At 46.4% G+C, this 14,605-nt stretch overlaps 1 protein-coding gene across 2 annotated transcripts; it reads right to left on the bottom strand.

The window, feature by feature from the left end:
* Positions 1-769: 769 nt before the first annotated feature.
* Cfap144 (cilia and flagella associated protein 144) lies at positions 770-10,556 on the bottom strand. Of its 2 annotated transcripts, XM_021177446.2 has the most exons (4): positions 10,326-10,556; positions 7,037-7,096; positions 4,511-4,614; positions 770-961 (listed from the first exon to the last, which is right to left on the bottom strand). In XM_021177446.2, the coding sequence occupies exons 1-4, from the start codon at positions 10,462-10,464 to the stop codon at positions 851-853; spliced, it is 414 nt and encodes a 137-aa protein (XP_021033105.1). In that variant the 5' UTR covers positions 10,465-10,556; the 3' UTR covers positions 770-850. The 2 variants fall into 2 exon arrangements, with proteins under 2 accessions (XP_021033105.1, XP_021033106.1); XM_021177447.2 differs by lacking the exon at positions 7,037-7,096 and having other exon boundaries at positions 10,326-10,537.
* Positions 10,557-14,605: the final 4,049 nt, after the last annotated feature.

The following is a 14,605-nucleotide window of genomic DNA, read 5'->3' as shown; positions in this document are numbered from 1 at the left end:
ACTTGGTATGCAACATACTCTTGTCTCTGTCTCTCTATCTCTCTGTGTGTCTGTGTCTCTCTCTCTCTCTGTCTCTCTCTCTCTCACCTGTCTCTCTGTGTCTCTCTATCTTTGTCTCTCTGTCCCTCTATCTCTCTTTGCCCATCTGTCTCTGACTGTCTCCCTGTCTCTCTCTGTCTCTGTTTGTCTGTCTGCCTCTCTCTCTTGCTCTCTTGCTCTCTCCCTCTCTCCTCTTCCTCTCTCCTCTCTCTCTCCTCTCTCTCTCTCTCTCTCTCTCTCTCTCTCTCTCTCTCTCTCTCTCTCTCTCTCTCTCTCTCTCTCTCTCTCTCGTTTTTTGAAACAGAGTTTCTCTGTGTAGTCCTGGCTACCCTAGAACGCATTCACTCTGTAGAATTCACTCTGTAGACCAGGCTGGCCTTGAACTCACAGAGATTTATCTACCTCTGCCTCCTGAGTTCTGGGATTAAAGGTGTTTGCCACCACCACCCAATATTGTGTTTGTTCAATTTGTTTGGTTTTGTTTGAGACCTTCTCTCACAACAAGTATCTGAGCTTCAGCCCATCACCAGTGGTCAGCTGTTCAAACCATTACAAATAAGATGGACACAGGTCATAACCAATCAGGTTGTATCTTTACCTCTCTTCTCTGTGGGGCCTCCTTTTCCCTCTGCCTAGGTGATGTTGCAAGGCCTCCTGAATCATTTTTACTCAGACACTGCCTGACCCTACATCATAACGTTACAATCTGTGAAATAGTCTTCTGTAGTTTTTGACTGAAGTAGCATTTATTTCTCTAGGAAACACATACACGGGGGAATTCAGTGTGCAGGTTCACTCCACCAAGAGAATGTCACTTCTGGTGATCATCTTCCCCCAAGCTCCACAATTTAGCCTTGTACAGAGTGATGTCATGGTAGACTCTGAAGTGGTTCAGCCTATGGTCCTGACGGTCTGGGTTGATCTAAAGGAGAGGAGGCAGGGTCAGAAAGAAGTTTGTCAGAGATGGAGCAGACCAGGGTTTAAATGGTAGAAAGCTAGGTCTGAATCAAGCCCCATCTTCCTGGGGCCTTTTCCTTGCTAAATCCTACATTGTGGCCTGGAGATTTGAACACTTACATCAAAGACTGGAAAACTGAAGAGTAGTAACCTATCAAGGCTGAGGTAATCCCCTCACTGCTGCCTGAAGGAGGCCATGCCTAAGGTTTCACCATCACTGAACAGCAGTTCATGGGGGAGAGGCCTCGTATAGATTAGTGAAGCCAAGCTACTCGGACAGCACCTAGCAGGGGCTGCTTAACCAAAATTCGAGCTTGTTGAAGGAGTCTGGAGCTAAAGTCAGTCCTCTGACATGTAAATCTTCTCGGAGCTACACAGTGCAGCTAAAGAGCACACTTTCAGCATTTATCTGAAGGCATGAGGCTGAGAGATGCTCACCAAATCATGAGTTCCCAAATGGCCCCATTCTGAAGTCAAGGTCGCTGCCTGAGCAGGAAGAGATCCCGAGAGGGCATTTGGTAGTCAATCAAGCTTCTTCTGCCCCAAACTGTGTCACTCTGAACAGCAGCTTAATGCCCTTTGTGATACCACAGGAATGGATCTAATAGGTTTGGAGGGGGTTGCAGTTGGATGGGAAGTGTCACCCCCCTGAAATGCTTGGCCGAATGAGTGGCATTATTAGGAGGTGTGGCCTTGTTGGAGGAAGTGTGTCATGTGGGTGTGGGAAATGAGACCCTTCTAAGCACGTGAGAGTCAGTCAAGTCAGTCTTCTCTTAGTAGCCTTCAGATGTAGATGTAGGACTCTCAGCTCCTCCTGCACCATGCCTGCCTGGTCAGTGCCATACTCCAACCTTGATGATAGTGGACTGAATCTCTGAACCTCTAAGCCAGTCCCAATTAAATGCTGTCCTTCTAAGAGTTGCCTTGGTCATGGTATATGCCCACAGCAGTAAAACCCTAACTAAGACACCCATCCAAGCATTTGTCAGAGGTGAGCCGCTGGGAGAGAGCTTGGGGCTCTGACTGCAGTAATCCACTGGTGGATACAAACCTTGAGTAAACCACTGAGAGGTGGTAAACTGAGACCTGCCTGAGGAAGTCAGTCACTGGGGTGTGTCCTTGGGGCCTAGAGCTCATGTGGTCCCTTCCTGTAATACTGCTTGTACTTCCTGGCTGCCATGAGGATCAGAAAAGTCTGTCAGGGAGGGAGCAGGTCAAGGTTTGCACACTGTGGAGATGGGTCTAAATCCAGCCTTATTCTGCCATGGTGTTCTCCCTCACCCCATGTCCAGTATCAATGAAAACAAGCCACCATGGATTGAACTTCTGAGACCCTGGGCCAAAATATGACCTTACTCCATGAAGTTTTCTCATGTGTTGTCATGGTGATGAAGTCCATCTTGGGATGTGTACTTCCTTTATACATCAACAGCGCCACCTGATGGCATTGTCTCAAGGCCATGGTGACAAACAGAAAGGACCATTTGCAGATGCCTTGCAGATGTGTTTTATCTGCAAGACCTAGAAGATATGAGCAAGGCATGTCTGGCTGGCCCAGCCTACCAGGAGGTCAGAGACACATTTCAACTGGATACTTTGAATCCAAAGGATCTATATCTTTAGTCTTTAAAAAAAAAAAAAAAAAAAAAAAAAGAGGATAGGATGCTTTAGACTGGCCAGGAGCCTCCCTGAGATCTGCCTTCTGACTCAGAGAGGCATGAATTTCCCGTTTTCTTCACCTCTATCTTTCAGATGCTGGCCAGAGCCTCTGCCTGCTTTCTCTGAGACTTTGGGCCTTTTCACTCTTTCTTTAAAGCTCCGCTCCCCACCACAGGGCTACTTGCACTGTGCAAATAGGCTGACTATCTCCCCCCCCCAACTCCCTCTTATAAATATCAAAGAATATACAATAAACTTATCTATAAAATTCAAAAAAGGGGGAAGTGAGGAATGCTAGGTTAAATAATTTGTGCTTTTTAACAATTCCCTGTACTGATATGTTATCTAATTAACCTAATTTCTACCTTTGCAACAATTTTCTTTCCTTTGAACCTTTCTTCTGGTGTGGAGACAATTCTCTCAACAATCAAACTACTTATGCTGGCCTGAGCTCTTTCTAATTAGGTCTGCCTCTTTGAACTCCCATATCCATCCCTGTCTGGTCCAGTCCTGGCAAAAGTCTTGCTAAATTCTGCTAACAAGAACCACTACCCTCCGTGGCATGTTCCACCAGGGCCCACTGTCTCCACTTTCCCACGTGTGAAGTATGCTCACCTTTTCTGCCTTCAGCATGGATCCTCTCAAGTTAGATCAGCCTGAGTTCCTCTCATCCCCACTACCCATCTGTTGGCAATCTCCATCTGTTGACCCTGAGTCTCGCCCTTAGTCTCAGGCTCTCACCTGTCCACTGTCTTCACTTCTGTCCACTGCAAACCCCAATCTTGGACTAGAACCACAGCAACATTTGCCCATCTAAATACAGCCTTCCCTGCATGTTTTAAACAGCCCCTCAAAAGCTGATTCTTTGGTCCATTTTCAGTAACGTCATTAGTAATATCTTCTTTCATACCCTTCCCTCATTCAATAAGTCTCCTCTCCCACCCCTTGCCTTTTTGCTCTGAGTGGTCTTTGCCTCTCCAGAACTCTAGTCATCCCCTTCTCTCCATTTTAAATTCAGCCTTCATTGTGTAAGTTCTAAGGCCCTGTGGACATCTTTCTCCCGTTTCCTGAAGGATTCTCTCTCCTAGATTCTCTCTCTCCCTGTAGAGTCCTTTATTGGTCTTGTGAAGAGCCGCAGAGTAGGGGAATGCCAGGACAGGGAAGCGGGACTGGGTGGGTTAGTGGGGGGGGGGGCGGCAGGATGGGATGGGGGGTTTCAGAGGGGAAATGAGGAAAGGGGATAAAATTTTAAATGTAAATAAAGAAAATATCTAATATAAATAAATAAATTAATTAATTCAAAAAGTTAAAGGAATCCCCAGGAGGAGGCTCTGCATCAGCGCCACCTGCTGGAACTAGAGCTGTTTAGTGGGTGAGAACCTTGCCCCTTGTATAGGAGGAAGACACATAAAACAGAGTCCTCTTGGGAGTAAGAGATGCTTGAAAGGCTCTTAGTGAGTGAAGACAATGGGTATCAAGCCAAGAAACCAGGGTCACCACATGACTTGGGACTCAGCGGTGCTCTGGGTCCCTTCTGATTGTCCCCATCCACATTACAGTAGCCTACCCTGGGTTTACTGAAATGTGTCTATGTGCCAGGCACGGTCCTAGGTACCTTACAAATATTGCCTTCTTCCTCGTGCTCAAAAACCCTATGAGATGGATTCTACAGGATTTCATTTCTTTGGAACAGAGTCACAAAGCAACTTAGTGACTTGCCCAAGGTCACACATGCTAGGGAATGTAACCCAGAATTCAAATCCAGGTGGAATTGCCTCCCCAACCTGTTCTCTTGGCCACCGCTGTCATTGCTGTCATGCTCCCAGGTACCATTATGTGAAAGAGCCATGCTCACCAAGGGATTTGGGTCCCATCCAATTTCTTGGGCTTCGGTCTGTGTCTCTGAATATTTCTTTTTTGGACCCTGTGCAGCATGGTGAATGAGGTTCAGGAACTTGGCTGGGAAAGTTAAAAATGAGGCACAGTTAAAAAGGAATCAGAAACTCCAACCACCCGCATGGCATGATAAGCCTAAGGATGCAGGAGTGGCATGGATACCTGTGATGATAACCAACAGTCAACCGTACTGTTGGTTTTAAGGCCTGCTCAACAGGAAGGAAATCAGACCTGCTAGTGGAAAACTAGCCAAGTGCCCTGGGCAAGACAGATGGAAAGCCCACTGTGGGCAGCAAGGACAGGAGCCACGCTGTGCAGTTTGCAGACCCTGCTGGTGCCTCTGCTTTCTGTGCTTTTCACAAAGCATGGAATGTGTTGCAGGAAATAATAAACACACACACACACACTGCCAACTCTCCACATTCCTCCTCTCAGTCCGCCAACTCCCCTGCAGAGCCAGCAGGCTTCCCACACTCCTGCCGCCAGCAACCAGCAACTCTCTCCAGCTAGCCCCTGCAGTGTCTGGCTCACTTGTCCCTGTAGCTGCTAATTCCCTCTGCCATTGGTGGTCCCACATTCCAGTCACCAAGTAAATCAAAACTCTTAAGCCTTATGATCAACCAGTCAGATTTATGTATCAATAAATTCTCAATTTACAAGAATCTAATATAATAATTTCAGAACCAATGGAACATAATAAAAGCTTTATCCCAATTGTTCTAACCTTATGATATCATAACTACCTGTGGCTGGTTAAAGCCACTTCCTTCTTACCTCTGAGACACTCTCTGTCCCTGCAACTCTTAACTCCACCTCCCTTTTCCCTGTCCAATCACAGACCTCCTAAATGCAATTGGACAGGGAAAATCCTGCAACAGAACTGTCCTTATACAGGCTTCCCCTGGGAGGCTCTGTATCTACCTGGAGTCTCTGAGAACTCTTTCCAAAATGCCACTGCCTGACAGAAACCCCAGTCTGTAACACACTTATCCCATTCCCTAAGGCTTCTCCAGGAGTGTACAAACCTACTACCTTTTCCTTCATAATGAGAGTCTCCTCCTAGCTCCATTCCATGTTCTCTTACATGGTAATTATGGGAAAAATGGCCAACATTCACTGACCACCACATACCACACCCCATCCCAAGTACTTGCATTATTTTGCCTAGACTTCATAATAACCCTAAAAATTGTTTCAGAAAGGTTTACAAAAAAAACTAGGGCTAACTAGTTGTCATAGGTTAAGTGTCAATTTGACACAGCCTAGAGGCATCTGAGAGGAAAGCCTAGATTGAAGAATTGCCTAGATCAGATAGAACTGTGGGCATGTCCATGGGGGCTATCTTAATTGATAATTGATGTATGTGGGTTCAGTCCACTGTGGGTGGCACCAACCATACACAGGTGGTCCTGGGCTGTATAAGAAAGCTAGCTGAACATATGCTTATAAACAGGTGAGCCAGAAACTGAACTTAGCAAGCAGCCTTTTCCATGACTTCTGCTTCTAGCTTCTGTTTGAGTCCCTTCCCTGGCTTGTCTCGGGGGAACAAACCTGGAAATATATGATGAAATAAGCCCTTTCCTCCTCAAATTGCTTTTGGTCAGAGTGTTTTACACAGCAACAGAGTAAAACTGGAGCACTGCTCAAAGACAATTGCTTAGTGGGTGGTGGGATTGAAATTTGAAACCAGTTAATATGACTTCAGGGTGTTGAATGGGTGGGTGGATGGGTGGATGGATGGATGGATGGATGGATGGATGGATGGATGGATGGGTGGATGGGTGGATGGATGGGTGGGTGGATGGGTGGGTGGGTAGGTGGGTGGATGGATGGATGGGTGGGTGGATGGGTGGATGGATGGGTGGGTGGATGGGTGGGTGGGTGGGTGGGTGGATGGGTGGGTGGATGGATGGATGGATGGATGGATGGATGGATGGATGGATGGATGGGTGGATGGGTGGGTGGGTGGATGGATGGATGGGTGGGTGGGTGGATGGGTGCATGGATGCATGGGTGGATGGGTGGATGGGTGGATGGGTGGGTGGGTGGATGGGTGGGTGGATGGATGGATGGATGGATGGATGGATGGATGGATGGGTGGATGGATGGATGGATGGATGGGTGGGTGAATGGGTGGATGGATGGATGGATGGATGGATGGGTGGATGGATGGATGGATGGGTGGGTGGGTGGATGGGTGGATGGATGGATGGATGGATGGATGGATGGATGGATGGATGGGTGGATGGGTGGATGGGTGGATGGGTGGATGGGTGAATGGTTAGGGCATTGGAAACATTATTGTTGGCTTCATACTTAATAACATGGCACTGTGGCTGAATAAGTCAGTCTCCTGTGACCTTGCTTAAATCTAGTTTCAGAGGACCTTATACTTGCCCCCAAGGTGGCAGAACCCTGAGAGGTGTCACCAGCCTGCCTGCCCCTCTGTGCTCTGAACCTTGGTGTTCTCAAGCCCAGCACCTACCATCTTCTGGCTCCTCCAAGTTATCATGCCAAGACATGGGCTTCCTGGTAATTGTGTGAACTAGGAAAAAAAAACAAGCAGCACAGTTGACATTAGCAGGTGACATCTGTCCTAAACTCACCTGCAACCAGGTCCCCCTGCTTAGCATTCACTGAGGAGTTTGACATATGCCAGTAAATGTACTGGACACTAAGTAGCAAGACCTTACAACAAGCACGTCACTAGTACCATAGCCAGGAGTGTCTATTGGACCTGAGATGACCAAAATGAAGCACAGCTAATAGTCAATTCATAGCACAGGGACACTCTCCAAGTGTCCCAGGTGGATACTGGCTTCTAGTTTCCAGCATGGAAAACCATTCCCTGGACTGTGCTGGTTGGCAGAGAAGCAAATATACCTGAAGGCCAGTTCCCAAAAACCAGAAGGGATGGACACACAGAAGTCCATTGATAGGAAGAACTGAGCCCATATCCTCCACTCCCTGGTACTGATGGGAACACTGCAGACAGGCATGCTCTAGGAACCTTCTATGTGTGTTGACTGACAGCACATCAACATGGGATAACATGTGAGGGAGAGCCTGAGAGCAAACTCCGTGCTTAGAGGTGATGGAGGGCATGGGTGAGTATCCCAAGGAGATGCTTGTGAGTCCTGAATGAAGGAGTTGGGGTCCATTGTCTGAGAACACGTGGGAAAAAGATGAGTGACAGCCAGAAGTCAGAAGCGTCGACAGGGAATGCTGGAGCAGAGGAGGGAGCTGGTGAAGAGCAATGGGAATGAGCAAGGGGTTGGGATCCAGTTTGTCTTGGACCTCATTGGCCATTTTCCTCCCAGCCACACACCCCAACACCTAAGATATGCATTTCTGTCACTCTCTTTGCCATTTCCAGTATATTAGCAAAATCCTTATGGAGGACAGCAAGCACCAACACACTGCAGTGAATTCCCATTTTATTCCAGTGGACCAAGGGAGTCTGGGCCAGGAGACAGCAGTGTCTGAGAAAGCCATCATCTTAAATCTTAGAATAGACAATGTTTAAACAGAACTGGAGAACAGTCCTCCTGACTTTAGTGGTCAGGTATCCTGGTGAAAACTAGGTTACAGACAGGCAAAGTGAAGTCTTCGCACTTTCTGCAGACAGCCAGGCTGCTGTGCACTATGGCTAAGGAGGGGCAGACACTGCGGACAAGGAACACGTACATATAGGAGATGGTCTGACACGTTTAGAAAATCTATTTCTACAGAAATGAAAGGAGGAAGGACTCTGTGGGGGGGGGGCGGTCTGCTACAGAGCAGAGTGGGAACTGGGGCTTTACTGAAGGATCTTGGGTAGCATGGGATGGATGGGACTCCATGTAGGGGTTCAGAATGGGTGGAGCTGGATAGGAACCAGAGCCAGAACCAATAGAACCTTACAGGCTGGTGGGTTGAAATTCTGCTCAGAAACTGCAGGAGGCAACTAAAATGTTTACAAAGGGATTAGTCCTCTCTGGTCTTTTAACATATGTAGCAAAAATAGGAGTGGGGCGTGGGAGAGGGGTTGGGGGAAGGTTGCTGCTTGGAGGAGAGTAGCTTAGAGTCCCTCAGACTACCTCAAACCCTCATGGGACTTCAGACACTCTATTAGAAAATGAATGGCCAGGGAGCTCTGGTGGTTACTGGTTAGTTCATATTGTTGTTCCTCCTATGGGGACTGCAAACCCCTTCAGCTCCTTAGGTACTTTCTCTAGCTCCTTCCTTGGGGACCCTGTGCTCCATCATCCAATAGATGACTGTGAGCATTCATTTCTGTATTTGTCAGGGACTGGCAGAACCTCTCATGCAACAGCTATATCAGGTTCCTGTCAGCAAGCTCTTCTTGGCATCTGCAATAGTGTCTGGGTTTGGTGGTTGTTTATGGGATGGATCCCCAGGTGGGGCAGTCTCTGTATGGTCATGCCTTCAGTCTCTGCTCCGAAGTTTGTCTCTGTAACTCCTTCCATGGGTATTTTGTTCCCCCCTTCGAAGAAGGACGGAAGTATCCACACTTTGGTCTTTCTTCTTCTTGAGTTTCATGTGTTTTGCAAATTGTATCTTGGGTATTCTGATCAAAGAAAACACATGGAGGGACTCATGGTTCTAGCTGCATATATAGCAGAGGATGACCTAGTCTGTCATTAATGGGATGAGAGGCCCTTGGTCCTGTGAAGGTTCTATGCCCCAGTATAAGGGACTGCCAGGGCCAGGAAGCAGGAGTGGGTGGGTGGGTAGCAGGGGGAAAGGGGAAAGAATAGGGGATTTATGGAGGGGAAACTAGGAAAGGGGATAGCATCTGAAATGTAAATAAAGAAAATATCTAATAGAAAAGAAAAGAAAAGCCGGGCGTGGTGGCGCACGCCTTTAATCCCAGCACTCGGGAGGCAGAGGCAGGCGGATTTCTGAGTTCGAGGCCAGCCTGGTCTACAAAGTGAGTTCCAGGACAGCCAAGGCTACACAGAGAAACCCTGTCTCGAAAAACCAAAAAAAAAAAAAAAAAAAAAAAAAGAAAGGAAAAGAAAAGAAAAAAGAAAGAAGGTGAATGGCCTAAATGGATAGAAGGTCTGTGTGTCATTCTGACCTTTTACTGGGCTGTGCAGATGTTAATTGGGAGAAGTGTGGGATGGCGGTGACCAGCATATGCAATGAGGTGGAGTGGTATCCGAATAACTGCTTAGCGAGTGGCACGGGATGGTTAAACCAGACCAGCATTGCAGCAGAGGATGGGAGAGATTCGCCCAGCTGCTCCAGAGAAGGCAGCTGGGAGGTGGTGGGACACATAAGTCTGTTTCAGGCCCAGAAGCATTTTCACAGAGCTCTGTGAAGTCCCAGAGGAGGGAGACCATGGGAGGCCAGGGGGAGGGGTGGCTTTGCTGGGGTCAGGGTGAGGGGGACGGTCAAGCTCTGCACCTGGTAGCCCACCATTTCTAAGTCTTAAGGAGGTCTGTAGCAAAAAGTCAAAGCAATAATAACAAACCATACAAAGACAAACCCCTTTGGGTATATTAGGAAGAGACCAAACTACTAACAAAAACCAGACATTAAAAACCTTGGGCAATTGTTTGAAAAATAAAACTACCCCATTAATCACCTATCTTTATTCTACATCTAAAATGTTTAATCCTGGATGCATTTTAATGTATCTATTGTGCCTGGGTGACAAGGGGAACAATTCCCTCAAAGCCCAGCTGTCTGAACTCTAAAGAGATAACTAGAGGCAGAGGACACTTGCTCTCTCTCCCACTCCTCCCAACCCTCTTGGGCCAGCTCACCCTTGCGCAGGGGATTCACGTGATACTGCGTATACAGCTTCTGTGCCCGTAGCTCTTTGAGAAATAGTTCCCGCAAGATCTGATTCTGGTGAACTTCATCCTGATTCTTCATCTGCCCCACACGTCCTGCCATGGCCATGTTTTTGCTGTGAGAAGTCAAGCTATCTGCCCTGCCCTTGCCAGGAAAAAGGTCGCCTTCTACCGTTTCCAGGCAACGGATGTTCCTCTTGTGTTCAGGCCACAGCGTCCTTTCTGTCTCTAGGCAACAGCGCCCAGGCTCGGCAGCACCACCCTCCCAGAAAGCCTTTCCCTAGCTTCTGTCCACTCCACCCCTCCCAGCTCTCAGGCTCCTGGTATCTATTAGGCCTCCACCAGTGTCCTCAGACCCAGATTCAGCCTCTGGATCTAGAGTCACCCCTGTGCCCTGTGCGCTGCTAGGAAAGAGCTGCCTTTCTTTGGACCACCCAGGAAGAAGAGGCAGAAAAGTGCACCTCAGCATGACTGGTCGCTTCCTAGAGATGATTTGGAGAGGGACCAGAGCCAATAGGTTTGAAAGTAGGTGCCCAGAATTAAAATAAACAAAAACCACCTCTAGCACACACATGCGCACTGGTGGGTGGGGGAAACAGACAGAAAGTAAAATAATCTGACTGGTACACGGAAACAAACAGGACCACTACCCTTCCTAATCTAAGTAATTTGACATCTTAATGATTTATTTTGTTATTTTTACAACACTAGGGGGTTGAACTCAGCGCTTCTGCATGTTGCGAAGCTGCTTCAGCACTGAGCACTATCTCCAGCCCTTCCCTTCTTATTTTAAGACAGGACCTCGCTAAGTTGCCCAGGCAGAGGTTGCAATCCTCCTGCCTCAGCCTGCTGAGTTGCTGGGATAATAGGCCTGCCCCACCAGACCCAACTACTTTCAATGTTTGGTTGTGATAAAATGCGCATCTTCTAAGATCTCCTGTCTTCGACATTCTCAAGCATTCAGTCCAGCTGCATGAAGTAGGGGCATAGTGTGAAACCCAGCTCTAAATCTCACCCTTAGGCAACTGTCCTCTGACACCCCACTCAACTGACAACCACCACCTTTCCTTTTATTCCTATGTTCAACCCCTAAGCATCTTCTATAACATGATTTGTAGCTTCTGTCTCCGACAAGCAGAAAAGAGCGACGACATAGCGTTCTTCTCAAAGCAGTTTATTCAGGAACCTTTCAACATGCAAGCAGGAATCTCTCTCTAGCCCCCAATCACAATCCCTTATATAACTCCTCAACCAAGCCCCATCACCCCCTCGTAATCTCAGTTCATTGGCCTTTGTCAAATGGCCTGATCTTTTGTCATGGTGCGTCTGCGCAGCTCTCACGATGGACGTGGCTTATTTTCAGGTGTATGAGGAAGTCAGGTGCAAGTCATAAGACTTGGCTGCAGTCCTGGGCGCCATCTTGGCAATACCGCCACACCTGCTCCCCACAATGATTTATTTTTAAATAGCCATAAGTAACCTACAGTAGGGAAAGGATCCACCCTGGCTTTAGTGAGCAGCTAAACACAGATGCTAAAGCGTGTGATCTTTTATCCATTCTCTCATTCATGACCCAGAATGTTTGATGTGCGATAGACAGTATTGCACTTGTTAGGTGTGTGGCCATTGCTGCCCAAACCCCCACATCTACAGAGGACGTCATAGTTTTTTCTCTCGGCTTTTCTCCTCAGCCTGCAGGGTTCTTTGCCTCTTGGATACCCCACATTTATGTGAGCTCACATGCAATCGCCTTTCAAAAGCCTTAGCAGGCTGTAGAGTCCTTCTCTGTTGGTGCTTTATTGCAAACTTAGTTACTTCACTAAACATACTTGTTTATGCCTAAGCTACTTAAGGTGAGACGCATCCTCCTCCCCACCTCCCCTCCCCACCCTCACACCGCATTCCCAGTCCCCAGCACAGTAGAGGCAGGTATGTGTTTGGTGTTTTGTGTCTGACTGGGTGTCTGCAGTTCTGTTTGCTTACATCATTATATAGTCCCTTAGGACATTCAGATGATTGTATCACACTGGTTTAAGTAGATCAATGCAGTGCCCTTGTGACCCATGCCTGGCCCCTGTGTTCCAAGCAAGGCTAAAAACAGCCTCTTGGAGTCTTCACTGACTTCCTGAAAGTAGGAAGAAATAAACAAAGCCTTCCAAGCAACATGGTTTGTTTGAGGAAAATGTATAAGATTTCGCTTGTACTCCATCCGTCCAGTGTCCTTTACCCTGAACTATTAGCCTAGCATCTGGGACGCTCCATACGGGGCTGGAGGAAGGAATCCTAGCCTAAGAAGAGATGGCTATTAAAGCACAATGAGCTGTTTAGAGCATGGGAGATGAAGATGGCTATTTAGATGAAAGAAAAGGAAAGGAATGTTTAAAAATTGCCAGCATGGGGCAAAATCAGAGGCTGGTTCGAGTGTCTGGACCAGTAGAATAGTTTGACTTCGAAGGAATAGTTTGAGTGGTAAAATGTGATGCTTATGGGATATTCAGTGCCAGGGACCTTCCCCGGTGAGGGTCCAAGCTAACAGGGCTGTTAGCCTCCAGAGGTGATAAGGAGTTGGCAAAGGGAGGAGTCAGGCCATGGTGCTCAGGGTGATTAGCAAGCAGGCAAGCAGGCGCTTTATTTCTGCAGGTCTCATAGATCAAAGACTAATGATTATCCAGGTACTACAGAATATGCAATTGATTTTTTTCATTACATGTCCAGGGTTACAAGTTCAGTTACAATTAGAAAATACAAACAGAACAGATTTTTGTTTTTATCATTAGCCCTATAACTCCAATTTAAAGAATCTAAAATATGTCACCTCCCAAGAAAATGCATATATTATGTGACAGCCTGCTTTTAGGCTAGTGATGTCTATTGTTTTAAGGCACTCCAGACAAACAGAAATGACCTAAACTGATATTCTAATGAATAGCAGATACTAACACCTAAATTCTTTTAGTATACATTTCATCATCTATGCTATAAAATAGGAAAAGATTCTTTTAGTCAATCTATCTTATTTCCTGAGTTCTAGTCCTCCAGGGATAGATCCTGTATGAGTTCCCTGTCTGTAAATGACATTCTCAGAGAGCTCTAAGCCTATAATAAAAAGAAACCTTGAATGTGTAACCTGTTCTCCAAGACAGAGTTTATCAGTTGTGTCTGTTTACCCTTCACCACTCTACTGTTTGAGTTTGCTCAGGGGCTAATGCCCCAAGAAGATTCCTGGAGAAATGGCTTCATCTAGGGATGTGCTTATTTGTGCTTAATGAGCTCCAGGGCATAAAGGTAGACTTGCAAAATAATGACCACATAACCTGGAGAGCGTGGAATTCTGGCCATGGCGGCACTGACAGGCTGGGAAGGGTGGTAGGCTTCATAGTGGGACAGGCAGGAAGCCAAAGTTTCCTGTGGAGTGTGTGTGCTCAGAAGTAATGATGGACACCCTGAGACACTTGTGAAATGAGAGAGCTTCATCTACATAGCCTCGTGCTTGTCCCCCTAGTCAGACCTCTCAACGATACTGTAAACTTTTTAGGTTATTGATGGGTGATGTTTTATTAGGAAGCTGATTTAGTTACTGTATTATGTCGGTCAGCAAAACACTTGGAAAGAAGTTTTTGAGGATGAAGCCTTCAGCAGGGCATGGCAGGGCTGGGCAGGTCACCTCAATGAGGACATTTATCAAGACAGAGACACAGGAACACATAAGTCACTCATGTGTTTTAGAAAAATTGGCTTTGGGCTTAAATGTAACATGTGTTCTCCACAGAAGTCCTAGAGCTTGAAGTAAAATATTTTTTAATATATTGTTATAAAGTTACAGTTGAAAAAAACTAAATAGAAGTGAAGATGAAATTACTTCAGCTAGAAATAAAATCATTAAACACTTTCAAACACCCTTTGCAAAAAACAAAATCAAAGACAGATGATTTGTTTCTGTCTTTAAATATGTATATTCCTTATGTTCCTCAACTTATAATAGAGCTATACTGAGATGAACATGTTATAAACTAGAAGCTTTTTTTAAAAATCTTTTTTATTTGTGTGTGTGTGTGTGTGTGTGTGTGTGTGTGTGTGTGTGTGTGTACAGGAGACTGGGCAGTGGATCCTTGTTTTCTTTATTCCTTCCTGGCCCTCTTCCTATGGATAAACACTCATATATACAATGATAGGTAGACAGACAGACAGATGATAAAAAAGATAAGTAGATAGATAGATAGATAGATAGATAGATAGATAGATAGATAGAT

The sequence above is a fragment of the Mus caroli genome, unplaced genomic scaffold (genome assembly GCF_978045245.1).
Source record: "Mus caroli unplaced genomic scaffold, Mus_caroli_1 scaffold_13, whole genome shotgun sequence".
Classification (NCBI taxonomy): Eukaryota; Metazoa; Chordata; class Mammalia; order Rodentia; family Muridae; genus Mus; species Mus caroli.
The sequence above is the reverse complement of the archived record's forward strand: the minus strand, read 5'-3'. Positions and strand labels throughout refer to the sequence as shown.